Source organism: Sminthopsis crassicaudata, chromosome X, assembly GCF_048593235.1.
Source record: "Sminthopsis crassicaudata isolate SCR6 chromosome X, ASM4859323v1, whole genome shotgun sequence".
Classification (NCBI taxonomy): domain Eukaryota; kingdom Metazoa; phylum Chordata; class Mammalia; order Dasyuromorphia; family Dasyuridae; genus Sminthopsis; species Sminthopsis crassicaudata.
The window spans coordinates 5,686,798-5,701,878 of NC_133623.1; the positions used below are offsets into that span (position 1 = coordinate 5,686,798).

At 49.7% G+C, this 15,081-nt stretch overlaps 1 protein-coding gene across 6 annotated transcripts in view; it reads right to left on the minus strand.

The window, feature by feature from the left end:
• Nucleotides 1–1,608: 1,608 nt before the first annotated feature.
• Nucleotides 1,609–15,081, minus strand: part of LOC141548711 (speedy protein E4A-like) — a 35,835-nt gene continuing 22,362 nt past the window's right edge. For 3 of the 6 annotated variants that reach the window (XM_074277791.1, XM_074277788.1, XM_074277792.1), the window contains 5 exons: nucleotides 6,517–6,596; nucleotides 4,000–4,179; nucleotides 3,475–3,533; nucleotides 2,885–2,970; nucleotides 1,609–1,962 (listed from right to left, as the gene is read on the minus strand). In XM_074277791.1, coding sequence (XP_074133892.1) covers nucleotides 1,752–1,962; nucleotides 2,885–2,970; nucleotides 3,475–3,533; nucleotides 4,000–4,179; nucleotides 6,517–6,547 — 567 coding nt within the window. In that variant the 5' untranslated portion in view covers nucleotides 6,548–6,596 and the 3' untranslated portion in view covers nucleotides 1,609–1,751. The remainder of the gene's footprint in view (nucleotides 1,963–2,884; nucleotides 2,971–3,474; nucleotides 3,534–3,999; nucleotides 4,180–6,516; nucleotides 6,597–15,081) is intronic. The other 3 variants (XM_074277793.1, XM_074277789.1, XM_074277794.1) reach the window with 2 other exon arrangements.

The window sequence follows — 15,081 nt, forward strand, 5'->3', positions numbered from 1 at the left end:
TCGGGTCCTCCTGACTTCAGGGCTGGTGCTCTAACCACTGCACCACCTAGCTGCCCCCATCCCATATATATCTTATGTGATCAAGATTGTTTCTAAGTTTTCTCCCCTATTAGACAGCAAGCTCCACAAAAGCAGGGACAACATTTGCCTTTCTGTGCATCCCCCTCACTTGGTGTAGCGCCTGACCCATGGCACTTCATCAAAGCTAGATGACTCATCTTGCTGGGCAGGGACCATTTTTAAGTTTCTTTCTTGTATGTGCAGTGCAAAGTGTAATGCTGAGTTCAGAGTAGATACATGATGAGGGACCGAATGATGTGAGCAGAATCACCTTTCAGCATAGCAAGGGCTCAAATTGCTATCCCTCCTGTGGAGAGATATCAGTGGGCTGGCCTTCATTCAGATCTCTTTGGTAAATGTTTTTTTTTGGTGGTTGTTTTTTATTTTTACAAAATTTATGGTAATTAAAACCAAGGTAAGATCTGGTCCTTCCCTGCTGGGGGTCACAAGCTATCACAGGAGCAAGGACACAAAAAACACAAAAATCTCATAAGAGGGAGCCACAAGAAGCAAGAGACAATTGGCCATGAGCATCAGGGTGGGAGTGGTGGGGGAGGCCATCAGCTGCAGCTCCTAGGCTGAGAGGGCAAAGTTCCCAAGTGCCCAGCCCGGCAGGGCAGCACGTCTCAGCACAGCCAATCTGGGAAGGCAGCAAGGTTAGGGGAGACTGTTAGGTTTAGCCAGCAATATAATAGAATTTTCACTCCTGACATCATCCCCCTTGTTCATTTTTCCTTAATCGGTCCTTTTGAGAAGAGAATCCCAAGACTTGTTTTCTCCCCAGATTTCTCACCCTTGGGGCCCTGGCAAGTTATGTTTGTGTTGACGTGGCTGGTAACCCCTTATATCCCCCTTTCCAAAAGGATCCTGTTGATTATTTCTTGCAAAGAGGGCTCACCCTCAATTCCTGATTGGCGGGGTGGGGTCACGGGCCTGGAACTAGATTTCAAATAGATGATTTATGAAGACCAGGAGTATCGGACAGAATATGAACTTGGACCAATCCATTCTATCACTCCAAGTTTTCCCTGTCCAAAAGGAAATCACATTTATACTCAATATGGGTATAGAAATCTATCCACAGGAAAACAGGAGAATAGGATGTGGGAAGGAGGAAGGAGATAAAAAAAGATGTATCAGTGGAAGAAATCAGTATCAAAACACTTGTAAGAAGGGATGGAGTGAAAGGAGAGAGAGAATAAAGTGTGGGGGGTAGTTAACAATAATGGTCAAAAGAATTTCAAGGTATCTTTCTTTGATAAGGCCTCATTTCTCAAACATAGAGGGAAATGAGTCAAATTTATAAAAAATGAGGCCTATAAATACATGTTTTTATCCTTTGACCTTTGAATACCAAGAGAATCAAAAAAAAAAAAGGAAAATAATATTCATAGCCAACTCTCTTCTGAGGGCAATTGAAAAAAATACTGAAAACTGAGGGGATGCCCGTCAGTTGGAGAATGGCTCAATAAACAACCGGGCACCCGATATGATGTCACTGTCGCTTGCCGCTGCTGTGTGTGGGTGGAAATGAGCTGCCACACTGTATTGGTTCAACAACTTTTATTAAGCGATAAAACACTTATATGGGCTGGCAATGTGTATTAGCCCTCAAACAACAGCAATACATGTGGTATGAACAGAGACTTTCTGACCAGCAGGGCAAACTACAGAAGCATGTTGGGAACACTTTAACCCAGGTCCTCGTCGCTGTCCTGAACGTTGACCTCGTTAGAGACGACCTGCTTCACCCAGGCTTTCCAGACGATGACCATAAGAATTTCAATCTGCATGGGCCATTTCTTTTTGGAGGATCTTTTGGGCCAGTTGCTTCCCAGAATGACAGACAGCATGTACCATTTGAAGGACTGATCGACCTTGTCCAGCTGACAGGCAGAGTAGCTGTCCAAGAGAAAGGAGAAACGCATAGTGAGGGGATGCAGGCCGGGCCCCACCCTTGAATCCAGCCCTCCCTTTCCCACACTCAGCCTCAATCATGGAACCCAGGGCCCAGCTCACTGCTGAGAAGCTCGGAGCCCCGTATAACAGGAGAGGACGTCTTCCCGTCAGCCCTGAGGACTCCAAGGAGGGGAGAGGCACAGACTCTGGGCCGTAGGGGGTGTGGCAGGCCCAAAGAGAAGGAGGCAGCCCAGGATCTCCCTTCCTCCCCAACATGCAGACTAACTAAGGCTGGCTCTGAAAAGCTGAGACCTTTCTAGTTTTGACTGCAAAGAGAACGGTACTCTTCTGAGCTCCGAAGGACCAGGCGGTGGTGGCCCAGCTGAAAGAGTGCTGGCTGGCCTTGGGATCAAAGGTCTGGGGTCAATTCCTGCCTTTGCTAAACACCCTGAGGGCCCGTGATCAAATCAGTGAACCTCCTAGCACCACAGAAAATCCTTTGTGGCCATGTAGAAATGTGGGCTAGGGAGGGGGGCCGGGCAGAATATTGGAGGTGGGGGAGTGGGGTGGGTTGCCGATCTGCATGGGTGGAGAGAATTCCCAAGCTGGGAGTGCTCTACTCCCAAGAAATCATAGTACCATCCTGAAAATAAAAGGATATAGTCTGGACAAATCAAGGTAGGCCCCAAAGGCCTGCGTGACGAAGGCCCACAGACACCAGCTTGGACCACATCTCTACAGATGACTAAGTTCTCGGGCCACAGGCTGGAGTCTCCAAAAGATAGCCAGTTGCTTTGACCCCACACCCATCTTGGGCTACTGGGATCTTAACTGTCTTTTTGACTTGGAGGGATAAGCATGATTCTTCCTCACCCATCCTATCCCAAACAACCTTCCCCTCACCAAATCCGTCAGAGGTACTCACAGGGCCATGCAGAAATGTACGCTGCTGTAAGGCTGGTCACGAAACCCCAGAAGGCCAAAATAGTCCACTACCAGAGACAAGAGAGTCTAACCAAAGCAGAGGGAAAGAGAGTCAGGAGCACAGAGGCAGGTTCTCGTCCAGAGAAAGACGTCACACAGAATGACAAGTGTCATGCAGAATGACAATTCCAGGGGCCAGAATGATCAAGGAGGTTTAACTAGGAGCACCAGCGGGGGGATGGGGGGACCCAGGAGCAATGCAGGAAGGACCAAGCCACCACAGCAAGGGACAAATGGGCAAAGGTAGGATTGACCACTCCTCGCTCTGCAGACACAGCCCTCACTCCTGCCTGTCTGGGACCAATTTCTCTTCAATGATTCCTCCCCGTCCCTTCAGGGGCTTCATGCGGCATGGCCTTCTCTCCGTCGCAGCAGCTTGAGCAAGATGGGGAACTGCAACTTGCCTTGAGACCTCCCTGCCTCAATCTGTATGCTCTAGCACTAACTCTCCCTGGGAAGAGGCAGGTCTGAAGAAGGCCTCCCCTCCTTTCGATTTTCTCACCCTGGTTCCACCTGGGGGACTGCACTCACCTTAGGGTTGGTCAAATATTTCACATCAGTCTTCAAAAATTTCTTGATGATTGGATTTTCTGGGGAGGAAAAGGACAAGTTTTGTGTCACCAGTGCTGAGAGAGCTGGGCAGGTCGAACCCTAGACAGCCCCCTATCAACTCCACCCTACCCCCATCTCCGAGTGGAGACAAACAGCTTTTGCAGGGAAATCAAGGGCCATGGAGGTCCCACCCTTTGATCTTCCTTGAAGAATCTTAAAAAGGAGCAGCCCACTGGGGTCCCCAGAGTCATGTGGGAACTCCAAGGCCATTCCTCAACAGAAAGGAAGGAGCCATCCTCCAGAAGGGTCACCGAGTAATCAAGGAGACTCCGCAAGCGGGGGCGGCCCCAGACACACCACTATCTCTTTCACCCTTCAGCTGACTCAATCAGCCCATCACTTCCATGGGATTATGGGTTAGTTCCTCAATCAATGGGACTCCATTCAACAAGCCTTGGAAGAAAAACCCCTCCCCTGGAGTTTCCTGTTCTCCAAACTACTCACTCAGAAGCTGGTAGAGAACCACAAGGTCCCTGGAGTTGAAGGGAGCCACTCTTCTTCTCTTCATCTTGATTCCAGTATCCTTTACTTCGGTAACAGTCCATTCGTATCTCCTCCTCTTGCGCTCCCGCCTCCCCGGTGTTTCGCTCCCATGGCCATGCTCTTCAGCAGCCTCTCTGCTGTCTGGAGGGAGAAGGGGTATCCGAAAGCCCAGGGTAAGACTCCAAAGACAGACTCACTCCCCTAATCTCTGCCTCCTCTACCAGAGAGACACTGAGCACCATGGAAGCCAAGCTCCAGGTGATACCAGCCTGCCCCCCCTCCCAACAGCAGGGTCACAGATCAAGGACACTTCTGTCTCCCTGACTTCTCCTCTGCCGCCTGGAGGGATGCCACTGGTCGAGACGATCATTAACCAAACAAGAAACTAAGTCTTGATTTGGAGTGAGATTTCGGTGGTGGAAAGGCTCACGCTGACACCTAACCCGTCACTGCCAGGGACAGCTGGCTCCAGTACAGCCTTCCCCCATGTCCTTGGAGCGCTAGAGTGGGATGTGTTGAAGCTGGCACTCGTTCTGACACTTGGATTGGGTTAATTTTGTTTTATTTGCGAGAGAGCATCCAACGGACATGGGGGCCGGATATCTGGAAGCGGGTAGAGACAAGAACCAACAAAAGCACTGACACAATTTGTAAGCGTCTACACCTTAGTCTCTTTTCCTGAAAAAACGGGTCTTCTGGTCATTGGGACTTCCAAGGTCCCTCCAGCTCTAGATCTACGATCCATGTTCCCTGCAGATTGCTTAAATATGCTAAGGTCACTGGGTCTCAACTCCTTCCAGGACCAATCCTCTCCCTCAGTCTTTCCCAAACAGATGTGGGCCCATTTAATTCTACCCCCAACAGCTACTTCCATGAAGATCACCAACAACTGTCTTCGGAATCCTGAGGGGGAACATAGATCTAAAGCCAGAAGAGCCCACAAAGTCCCAAGTCATGATGTTCCAGCTAAGGAAACTGAGGCCTACACAGGGGCAATGACTTGTCTGAAGGCCACATGGATGGTACTCATCATTCAACCTGAGTCCTCCAAATGCAGAGCCCTTATTGAAGGAGAACACCAAGAGACTGGATACGTCCTTGCCCTAACCTTCCCGTAGTCATGCAGGGGAATGGAAACCAACTCACTGACACATGGAGAGAGCTGGAAGCTCCCAGATCACCAAGGCACAATAATTTGAATTGGGGCGATCTAGCTAAGTGGTAGAGGACGGAGGACACAACCTAAACAGAAAGCCGGCTGTGGCAGCACACTGGCCTGGAGGCTGCCAGGAGGACCACTTGATCTGAGGAGTAAAGCAGATCAGGTGTTTAGACTAGTGTGACACAACTCTCAGCAACTCCAGGAACATGAGGGCCACCAGGCTGCCTAAGTCAGGAGTGAACCAGCACTGGGTGGAAAAAACCGAGCACGTTAACGCCAATGGCTATTCACATCGGCCCGTGAGTAGCTGCACCGCTTCCAGCCCGGGCGAGATGGAGAAACAAAGCCTCGTAAAATAAAAACCAAACAAAAAACTAGAACCAAAAAGAACACAGAACCGTAAGGAAGACCGGCTCATAAGGTCGTAAAGAGACAGGATTACCCTCCGGTCTAGAGACCTGGTGCCAAGAATAATAGGGAAAATAGAGACTGAGGCACTCAAGGCTGCGTGGGAGTCTGGGAGGAATATGGAACTCTGGGTAGCAGATCCTGAAAACCAGCCGAGAGAGAATCCACTAATATACCACCAGGTGACAGTCACTGCGGGAGGGGGGGGCGGGGGTGTGAGGACAATTGTCAAACGATGACAATGTTCTTAACATGGAGGACAGAATTCGGTGAGTAAGCAAAGGCCCGGGGTTTTAATTTGATGAAGCTCCCCGAGGCTCAGTCTCACCTCACTTCCCTTCCATCTGCCCCTATCGCTGGCAGTTCAGAGGAAACTGAAGCTCTCTCCAGATTACTACTAGGTCTGCCCAGAACTCAAGAGGAGGTCCAAATGCCCCAGGATTTCACACCATCTCTTATGCTGTCACCTAGATCTTCAGGGTCTTTTCAGTTCCTCTCCATGGGCCCAACCGACCTCTTCCTCTTTCCTCCAATCCCATTTCCCCAAGACATCCACAAAAGTTCCATCCTAAAGACCACACTTGTGTGCAATCAAAAGCAGCCCCATTTAACCTCAACTCAAGGGTTTGGGCCATTCCTACAAGAGTAGCGCAGGCACCATGTGCTCTCGGGTGCTTACCAACAGGAAGCCTTGTGGGGACCAGTCATGGATGGGACAGTCATCTTCCCAAGTTCTTAGGGAAAAGGATCCGGGCCATTTCCCAAAACTCTCACCTTTACAGCCTCCTATTCTCTTGAGCTCCCTCTCCCCTTACTTTCTCTCTCCCCCTCCACCCACAACTCACCACCGGGGGCTCTATTTTCACTCGCAAATCTCTCCCCAGTTAGGGGCCCTCTCACCCCTTTACCTTCACCTGAAGTCCTTGGACCAGCAGTCATCTCTCTGGTCCTGGTGAAGTGTCTGATGGAGAAAGTTGATTGATTTTCCCTGGGTGAGGGAACGAAATGAGGATAACTCATCAACTTTCCTGAGACTGTTGAGATCCATGACCACACCATTTAGGTGCTCATTGGGCTCAAAGGACCAGTTGTTTTTCTTCTTCTAATCCCCCTCTCTTTATTCAACACCTCAAACAACCGGAATAGCCAAGTGACTGTGCTCTGATGACCCAAAAGGCTCCAGAGTAGAAGACCTGAAGCTCCTGGGGACATCAGAGTTCTACCTGGGAAAGAGGGCCCCAGTTCAAAATGTACACATGGGGCTTCACAGGCCAGCCTTCTCCTGAGCGGCAGAGGAAGGCCCCTCTGTATTCAAGTGCAGAGCGTGCTGACGAAGAGGAAGAGGAAGGGAAAAGAGAAGGAAGACAATCGGGAGGTCCTGGACCTCCTGTCCTGGGGTACCCACGCATGACACGGGAAGCCTCCCGTCCTGAAAATCCAGACGCATGTGCTCTACAGACAACACACTTCTACTAGTGTGGTCTGAGATCACTTCAGAGGTTTGGGGCCGCCGTCTCATACCGTGGATACATTTTGAGCCTGTGACAGTCATAAGAAAACACTCAAGTCTTTAAGACACAACCTGCAAGAACGCAGGTTCTCTCCCTCCTCAACTGAAATAGCTGATTTCTCTTTTTAAAACTCAGTACACCACGCAGTGACCACCCAATTGGGTTTGGGTCATCACCCAGGCCCATCAAGGCCTTTTTGTGTGAGCATTCGATCATCTAATTTCCTTTCCTGCTTTCCTGCCTTGACAGAAATGTCCAACAGAACAGGGCTGAGGACGGAGCCCTGGAGCCAGAGACTCAGAGCTAGCAGTTAACTCAAGCAGATACCGAGCAGACTAACTGAACTCTCTAGCAAACATCTCTCTAGCTTTTCTACAGGGCCCCACAAGAGCCCCTGTTGAATGCCTTGTTGGAATCCAGAAATGCTAGAGAGATAATCTAGATCACCCTGTTGGGGGAAAAAACAAGGAAAGGAAGTTAGTACGGCATGAAAACAAAGGGGTTGAATTAGCTGACCTCTAGGATTTCTGGCAACTCTCAATTCTAAGATTTCTGATTTATTTTTAGTGGAAACCATATGGCCTGGCTCCTAGAAAGGAGGCAGGGACTTCTAACTGCTCAGAACATAACACTTAAAGTTCTAGAATTTTGTAGAAGATGGAAAGGAACTAAACCTTCAATTGCATTTTCTCATCTGCGATTCTTTAACAGCTTTCTTAGAGTGGTTCAGTGATGGGCCTCAGTGGGACGCCACCTATGGACACTGCCTGCACCCCGAGCCACTGAACTGTCTTGTGCCGCCCCAGCAGGCCACGCAAATTCTACTCAAAGCTTTTAGCTCTTTGACTTCAGGGACTCAGGGCCAGTCAGTCTCCCTGGCCTGGCGTGCCACAGTCGGCAAGGTTTTGGACAGAGACGCTAAGGCGGGTCTCATGTGCCGGGGCCGAGGCCCAAAGTCACCTACCCCCAGAATGGGGTGGGTTACCGTGGGACTGCCTGACATGCTTTTTGGAGATGAAGCATTTCCTCAGCAGAAGCAGGTACAGAATGTTGGGTTCCTTGAATGAGACCAGGGAGAGTCATACCTTTTCCCTCTGTCCCCCTCCCCCACTGTCAGAAAGAACTGCTTTAATTAGTGCCCTGGCGTGATGACTGTGTCCGGTGCCAATTACTTCTAGATCCCCAAGATGGCCAAGGAAATGACAAGTGGCAGGTGAGCAGATACCACCCAGTGGCCTGCATTGTACAGCTAAGGTCCCCCATGTCATCACGAAATAAACAAGATCTGAACTCCCGGACATGATGGCACAGAAGATTTTCCTTCTGAAACTTTAGGTGGAGAAAAGCTGGCTTATTGTAAAACAATCCGCAAGTACTCGGATCTGCTGAATCCAGGTTCTCCTTATGGATTTCCAATTTGCCCTCCATTGGATTTGGAGGTGCTTAAAAAAGTCTAATTCACATGAAGACCACCTAGAATGGACAGGTTTCCTCCCCTGTGGCCGGTAAAGAACTTCAGAGGACCTGGCCGGTCACCCTGGGGCCTTGAATTGTTTATTACAGACACTGTCACAGATGGCTTAGTATTTTGCTGAAAGTCTCTGAAACCTATTGATCACTTCCAATGAAGAGCAGCTTTGGCTTGAGGAAGCTTGATAATAATTCAATAATTCAGAACCGATAATAACGGTTATTATTACAGCATTCTGTAAGAAGGCCGCCTAAAAGGATTCCTGGCTGCTTATGTAAAGGTTATGGAACACCCACAGCGCCGCTTGGACCATGTTACTCCCTTATTTAAGAAGGGAGGGACATTTGTTATTGTCTTGGGGTTCAAATCCTGGCAGTGGAACTCCAGGCCTGGGCTTTCTAGCTCTACTACTTGTTTGTCTGCTTTTGTGCACTGGGTCTTTAAGCCTGACCCATTTGTTGCTCCCTCCACAGGAGGGCTCCTGTTCAATGTCCCTGGACAAATGTCAGGGAACAAGGCTACAGGAACCTGGGAATTAAAGGCCAGGCTGAGGTTTTGCTTTTCTATACAAAGCTTTTTCACATCATGTGATCAGAATTCTGTGCTAACTTGAATGTTCATCTCAAAGCCTTGCGTGATGAAGAACTTTCCCAGCACCAGAGATGGGGCCTCCTGGCTAAGCACTGGGAGGTGGCATACATCACCAAATACTTCCCAGAAGCCAACGGGCCAGAGCTCTTCAGTAAGCACTAGGAATACAAAAGCAAATAAGAGTGCCTGCCTTCAAGGCTCCCCCGTTCTCTAGACCAGAACAGGGGTTCTTAAAAGTGGACAGAGAGTTCAGGGTCTGTAATCTTTATAATCTGTGAGAAAAGATGTCCAGGAGGAAGAGAATTCTAGACAGTATTTAGGAAAAGATAAGGAATATAAACTGTCTTTGGCCAAGAAGAGGTAGGTTCAAGTGAACTACTACAGCCAAAAGGGCCCTTAGATATCCTGGCTGGTTCCTGGTCACTGGGACAGCCAAAAAAACCCCAAGGTGCTTCTGTCTCAGAGATACTTTAGGATAAAAATGATGTCTGCCTGCAGATGATCAACAGTTCAGAGAGGAACTAGATGCCCAAGCCCATCCTTGGTTCCACCATAATCCTTGTTGAATCCCACAGGCCAATCCATTCTTCTGGATCCAGAAGATTGCCACAGAAAGAACTAAGCTATTTAGAAACCAGTCTTTAAATGGATCTTTGGCCTATATGCATGTGTGCGTGTGTCTACACAGATATGTACATATAAATCCCGTTAGGCTCAGTTAGGTAAGGGAGCAGAATGAAGACTGGGCTTGGCTCCCTACGTTCCCTTGGCTGTACAGTATTTCCTGAAGACCGTGACTTCTCATGGTCTACACCATACTAGAAACACCACCTGAAAAACTTCATCCTCGCCATCTGTGGTCCAATAGTATTCCCTGGGACTAAAGCAACAACGGTGCTCTTAACGCCATTTCTAAGCCAAGTTTAGAAAAGCAGGCAGGGGAAGCACTATCCTAGGAAGAGGAAGAGAGGAACCGGTGTCCAGAGCTAGGAGAAAGAGCAGCGCTGGCCAAACATCGCTGAAAATCCCAGGAAGTACACATTCTGGCACTGACCCACAGTAAATAGAAGAGCCCGGGAAATTGGGGGTGGGGGGGGAAACACAGCAGTACAGGATAAAGGGAGAAAGCAGAAAGGAGGAGGAAAGGAGAGCGGACAGGGGAAAAGAGAAGGGGAGGAAAGATAGGGGAGAGGAAGGATCAGAAAGGGCAAGAGTAGAAGGGGAGGTAAAGGGGGAAGGGGAGGAAGGGGGTGAGAAGTGGAAGAAGAAGGGGAGGAACAAGGAGGGGGGGAAGGGTAAGAGAGGAGGGGAAGGAGGAGTGAGTAAAGAATAGAGAGGGAGGGGCAAGGAGTTGGGAGGGAGAGATGAAAGAGGGGCAAAGAGGGAGAAGACAGGGAGGATCAAGGAAAAGGGGAGGAGTGGAAAGGGAGAGGAGGGCAGGGAGAGAGGAGGAAGAAGAGTAGGAAAAGAAGGGCAAGAAGAAGGGAGGGAGAGGTACACAAGGGGAGAAGGGGAAAGGGAAGGGGAGGAGGGAAGACAGGGATGAGGAAGACTGAGAAGGAGGAAGGAAGAAGAGCAAATTTAAGTGGAGGAGGGGCAAGGGGGAAGGGAGAGGGAGGAAGGGGGGAGGGAAGGAGAGGGAAGGGCTGCTAGAAGCCTGAGGGAAGGAGGAACGGGAGGCGCCAGTGAAGGAGGAACGGGAAGCCCGAGGGAAGGAGGAACAGGAAGCCCGAGTGAAGGAGGAACGGGAAGTGCCAGTGAAGGAGGTACGGGAAGCCCGAGGGAAGGAGGAACGGGAAGCCCGAGGGAAGGAGGAACGGGAAGCCCGAGGGAAGGAGGAACGGGAAGCCCGAGGGAAGGAGGAACGGGAAGCCCGAGGGAAGGAGGAACGGGAAGTGCCAGTGAAGGAGGTACGGGAAGCGTGAGTGAAGGAGGAACGGGAAGCGCCAGTGAAGGAGGAACGGGAAGCCCGAGGGAAGGAGGAACGGGAAGCCCGAGGGAAGGAGGAACGGGAAGCGCCAGTGAAGGAGGTACGGGAAGCGCCAGTGAAGGAGGAACGGGAAGCCCGAGGGAAGGAGGAACGGGAAGCGCCAGTGAAGGAGGAACGGGAAGCGTGAGTGAAGGAGGAACAGGAAGCCCGAGTGAAGGAGGAACGGGAAGCGTGAGTGAAGGAGGAACGGGAAGCCCGAGGGAAGGAGGAACGGGAAGCGCCAGTGAAGGAGGAACGGGAAGCCCGAGGGAAGGAGGAACGGGAAGCCCGAGTGAAGGAGGAACGGGAAGCGTGAGTGAAGGAGGAACGGGAAGCGCCAGTGAAGGAGGTACGGGAAGCGCCAGTGAAGGAGGAACGGGAAGCCCGAGGGAAGGAGGAACGGGAAGCCCGAGTGAAGGAGGAACGGGAAGCGTGAGTGAAGGAGGAACGGGAAGCGCCAGTGAAGGAGGTACGGGAAGCGCCAGTGAAGGAGGAACGGGAAGCCCGAGGGAAGGAGGTACGGGAAGCGCCAGTGAAGGAGGAACGGGAAGCGCCAGTGAAGGAGGAACGGGAAGCGCCAGTGAAGGAGGAACGGGAAGCCCGAGGGAAGGAGGTACGGGAAGCGCCAGTGAAGGAGGAACGGGAAGCGCCAGTGAAGGAGGAACGGGAAGCCCGAGGGAAGGAGGAACGGGAAGCCCGAGGGAAGGAGGAACGGGAAGCCCGAGGGAAGGAGGAACGGGAAGCCCGAGGGAAGGAGGAACGGGAAGCCCGAGGGAAGGAGGAACGGGAAGCCCGAGGGAAGGAGGAACGGGAAGCCCGAGGGAAGGAGGAACGGGAAGCGCGAGTGAAGGAGGTACGGGAAGCGCCAGTGAAGGAGGAACGGGAAGCCCGAGGGAAGGAGGAACGGGAAGCGCCAGTGAAGGAGGAACGGGAAGCGCCAGTGAAGGAGGAACGGGAAGCGCCAGTGAAGGAGGAACGGGAAGCCCGAGGGAAGGAGGTACGGGAAGCGCCAGTGAAGGAGGAACGGGAAGCGCCAGTGAAGGAGGAACGGGAAGCCCGAGGGAAGGAGGAACGGGAAGCCCGAGGGAAGGAGGAACGGGAAGCCCGAGGGAAGGAGGAACGGGAAGCCCGAGGGAAGGAGGAACGGGAAGGGGGGGGGGAAGCATGGGGAAGGGAGGGGGGAAGAACACAGGGAAGGGAGCAGGGGGAAGAACACAGAAGAGAGCAGGGAGGGAGAGGAGGTGCAGGGAAGGGCAGCAGGGAAGGGGAAAGGCACCAGGGAAGGTGAGGGACAACAAGGAAGGGGAGGAGAAGGGAGCAGGAAAAGGAGGGAGGTAAGAACACAGGAGAGGGATAAGAACACATAGTAGGGAGCAGGGCAAGACCACATGGTAGGGAGCAGGGAAGAACACTGGACAGGGAATTGGGGAAGAAAACGGGACAGGGAGCAAGGGCAAGAACTCATGGCAGGGAGGAATAAGAACCCAGGGAAGGAATGGGGAAGAACCCAGGGAAGGGAGCGCGACAAGAATACATCGCAGGGAGCGGGGAAGAACCTGCTTAGGGAGCTGGGAAAGAACACATGGTAGGGAGCAGGCAAGAACACATGGCAGGGAACGGGAAAATGGCAGAGAGTGGAGAAGAACACATGGCAGGGAACACATGGCAGGGAGCGGGGAAGAACACATGGCAGAGAGTAAGCAAGAACACAGTACAGAACGAGAAAAACACATGGCAGGGAGCAGAGAACAACACATGGCAGGGAGAGGGGAAGAGCACATGGCAGGGAGCAAGTAAGAACACAGGGAAGGGACGCGGAAAGGAGCGGGGAAGAACACATGGCAGGGAGAGGGGAAGAGCACATGGCAGGGAGTGGGGTAAGAACACATAGTACGGAACGAGAAAAACACATGGCAGGGAGCGGAAAACAACACATGGCAGGGAACGATTAAGAACATGGGGAAGGGAACAGGGGAAGAACACTGGGGGTGGGCAGGGAGTAAGGGATAGAATACGGGGAAGAGAGCAGGGAAGAACACAGGGAAGGGGAGCGAGGGTAGAACATGAGGAAGGGGAGGGGGGGGAAGAACAGTGGGGTTGGGCAGGTAACAGAGGATAGAACACGGGGAAGAGAGCAGGGAGGAGAGGAGGAATAGTAGCAGGGAAGGGAGTGGGGGAAGAACATGGGGGCAGGGGGGAAAATATGGGAAAGGGAGCGAGGGTAGAACCTGGGGAAGGGGAACAGTGGAAAAACCCTGGGAGGGGGCGGGGCTAGAATACAGGACAAGGAACTGGGGCAGAACACTAGACAGGGAGCTGGGGAAGAGCACATGGCGAGGAGCGAGCACATGGCGGGGAATGGGGAAGAGCACATGGCGAGGAGCGAGCACATGGCGGGGAATGGGGAAGAGCACATGGTGGGGAGCTGGGGAAAGAGCACATGGCAGGGAACCGGAAAAACACATGGCAGGGAGTGGGGAAGAGCACATGGCGAGGAGCGAGCACATGGCGGGGAGCGGGGAAGAGCACATGGCGGGGAATGGGGAAAGAGCACATGGCAGGGAACAGGAAAAACACATGGCAGGGAGTGGGGAAGAGCACATGGCGAGGAGCGAGCACATGGCGGGGAGCGGGGAAGAGCACATGGCGGGGAATGGGGAAAGAGCACATGGCAGGGAGCTGGGGAAAGAGCACATAGTAAGGAGTGGGGAAAGAGCACATGGCAGGGAGCGGGGAAGAGCACATGGCGGGGAGCTGGGGAAAGAGCACATGGCGGGGAGCGGGGAAGAGCACATGGCAGAGAGCTGGGGAAAGAGCACATGGCGGGGAGCGGGGAAGAGCACATGGCAGGGAGCTGGGGAAAGAGCACATGGTGAGGAGTGGGGAAGAGCACATGGCGGGGAGCTGGGGAAAGAGCACATGGCGGGGAGCCGAGAAGGAAGAGTGGAACAGGAGGAGGGTGTTGGGGAGGAGACTAATGGAGAGAGGACTAAAGGAAAAAAAGTATTACTCCAGGAGCATGGGCTCCAGGTCCCTAAACTGGCCTCAAATTCTAGCTCATGTACTAGAAAACCATTCAAAGGGATAGCAATAACCATTTATACAGCCCACTATGCTAAGCATTGTTTCCAAATATTATCCCCATTATCCTTAATTATCCTGATTATGATGACGATGCTATTATTCTTCATTTGTATATATTATATATTTTGTATGTTTATATATTATATTTATATATTATATATATTTATTTTTATATTTTTTATTTATATATAAATCTTTTTATATATTTTATATATAAATCTTTTTTTATATTTTATTTATATATAAATATATGTTTATTTTTAATATGTCTTATTTATATATAAATATTTATTTTTAATATATTATTTATATATAAATATATATTTATTTTATATATCTTATTTATATATAAATATATTTATTCTTATTTATCTTATTTATATATAAATATACATTGATTTTTATATAAATATTTATTTATTTTTATATATCTTATTTATATATAAATATACATTTATTTTTATATATCTTATTTATATATAAATATATATTTATTTTATATATCTTATTTATATATTGATATTTATGTATCATATATATATAAATATACATTGATTTTTATATATCTTATTTATATATAAATATCTATTTATTATTATGTATCTTATTTATATATAAATATACATTGATCTTTATATATCTTATATATAAATATCTATTTGTTTTTATATATCATATATAAATATATATTGATTTTTATATTTTATTTATATATAAATAGCTATTTTTATATCTTATTTATATATAAATATATATTTATTTTTATATATCTTATTGATATATAAATATACATTGATTTTTATATATTATTTATTCTTATTTTACAATAGAGGAAACTGAGCCAAAT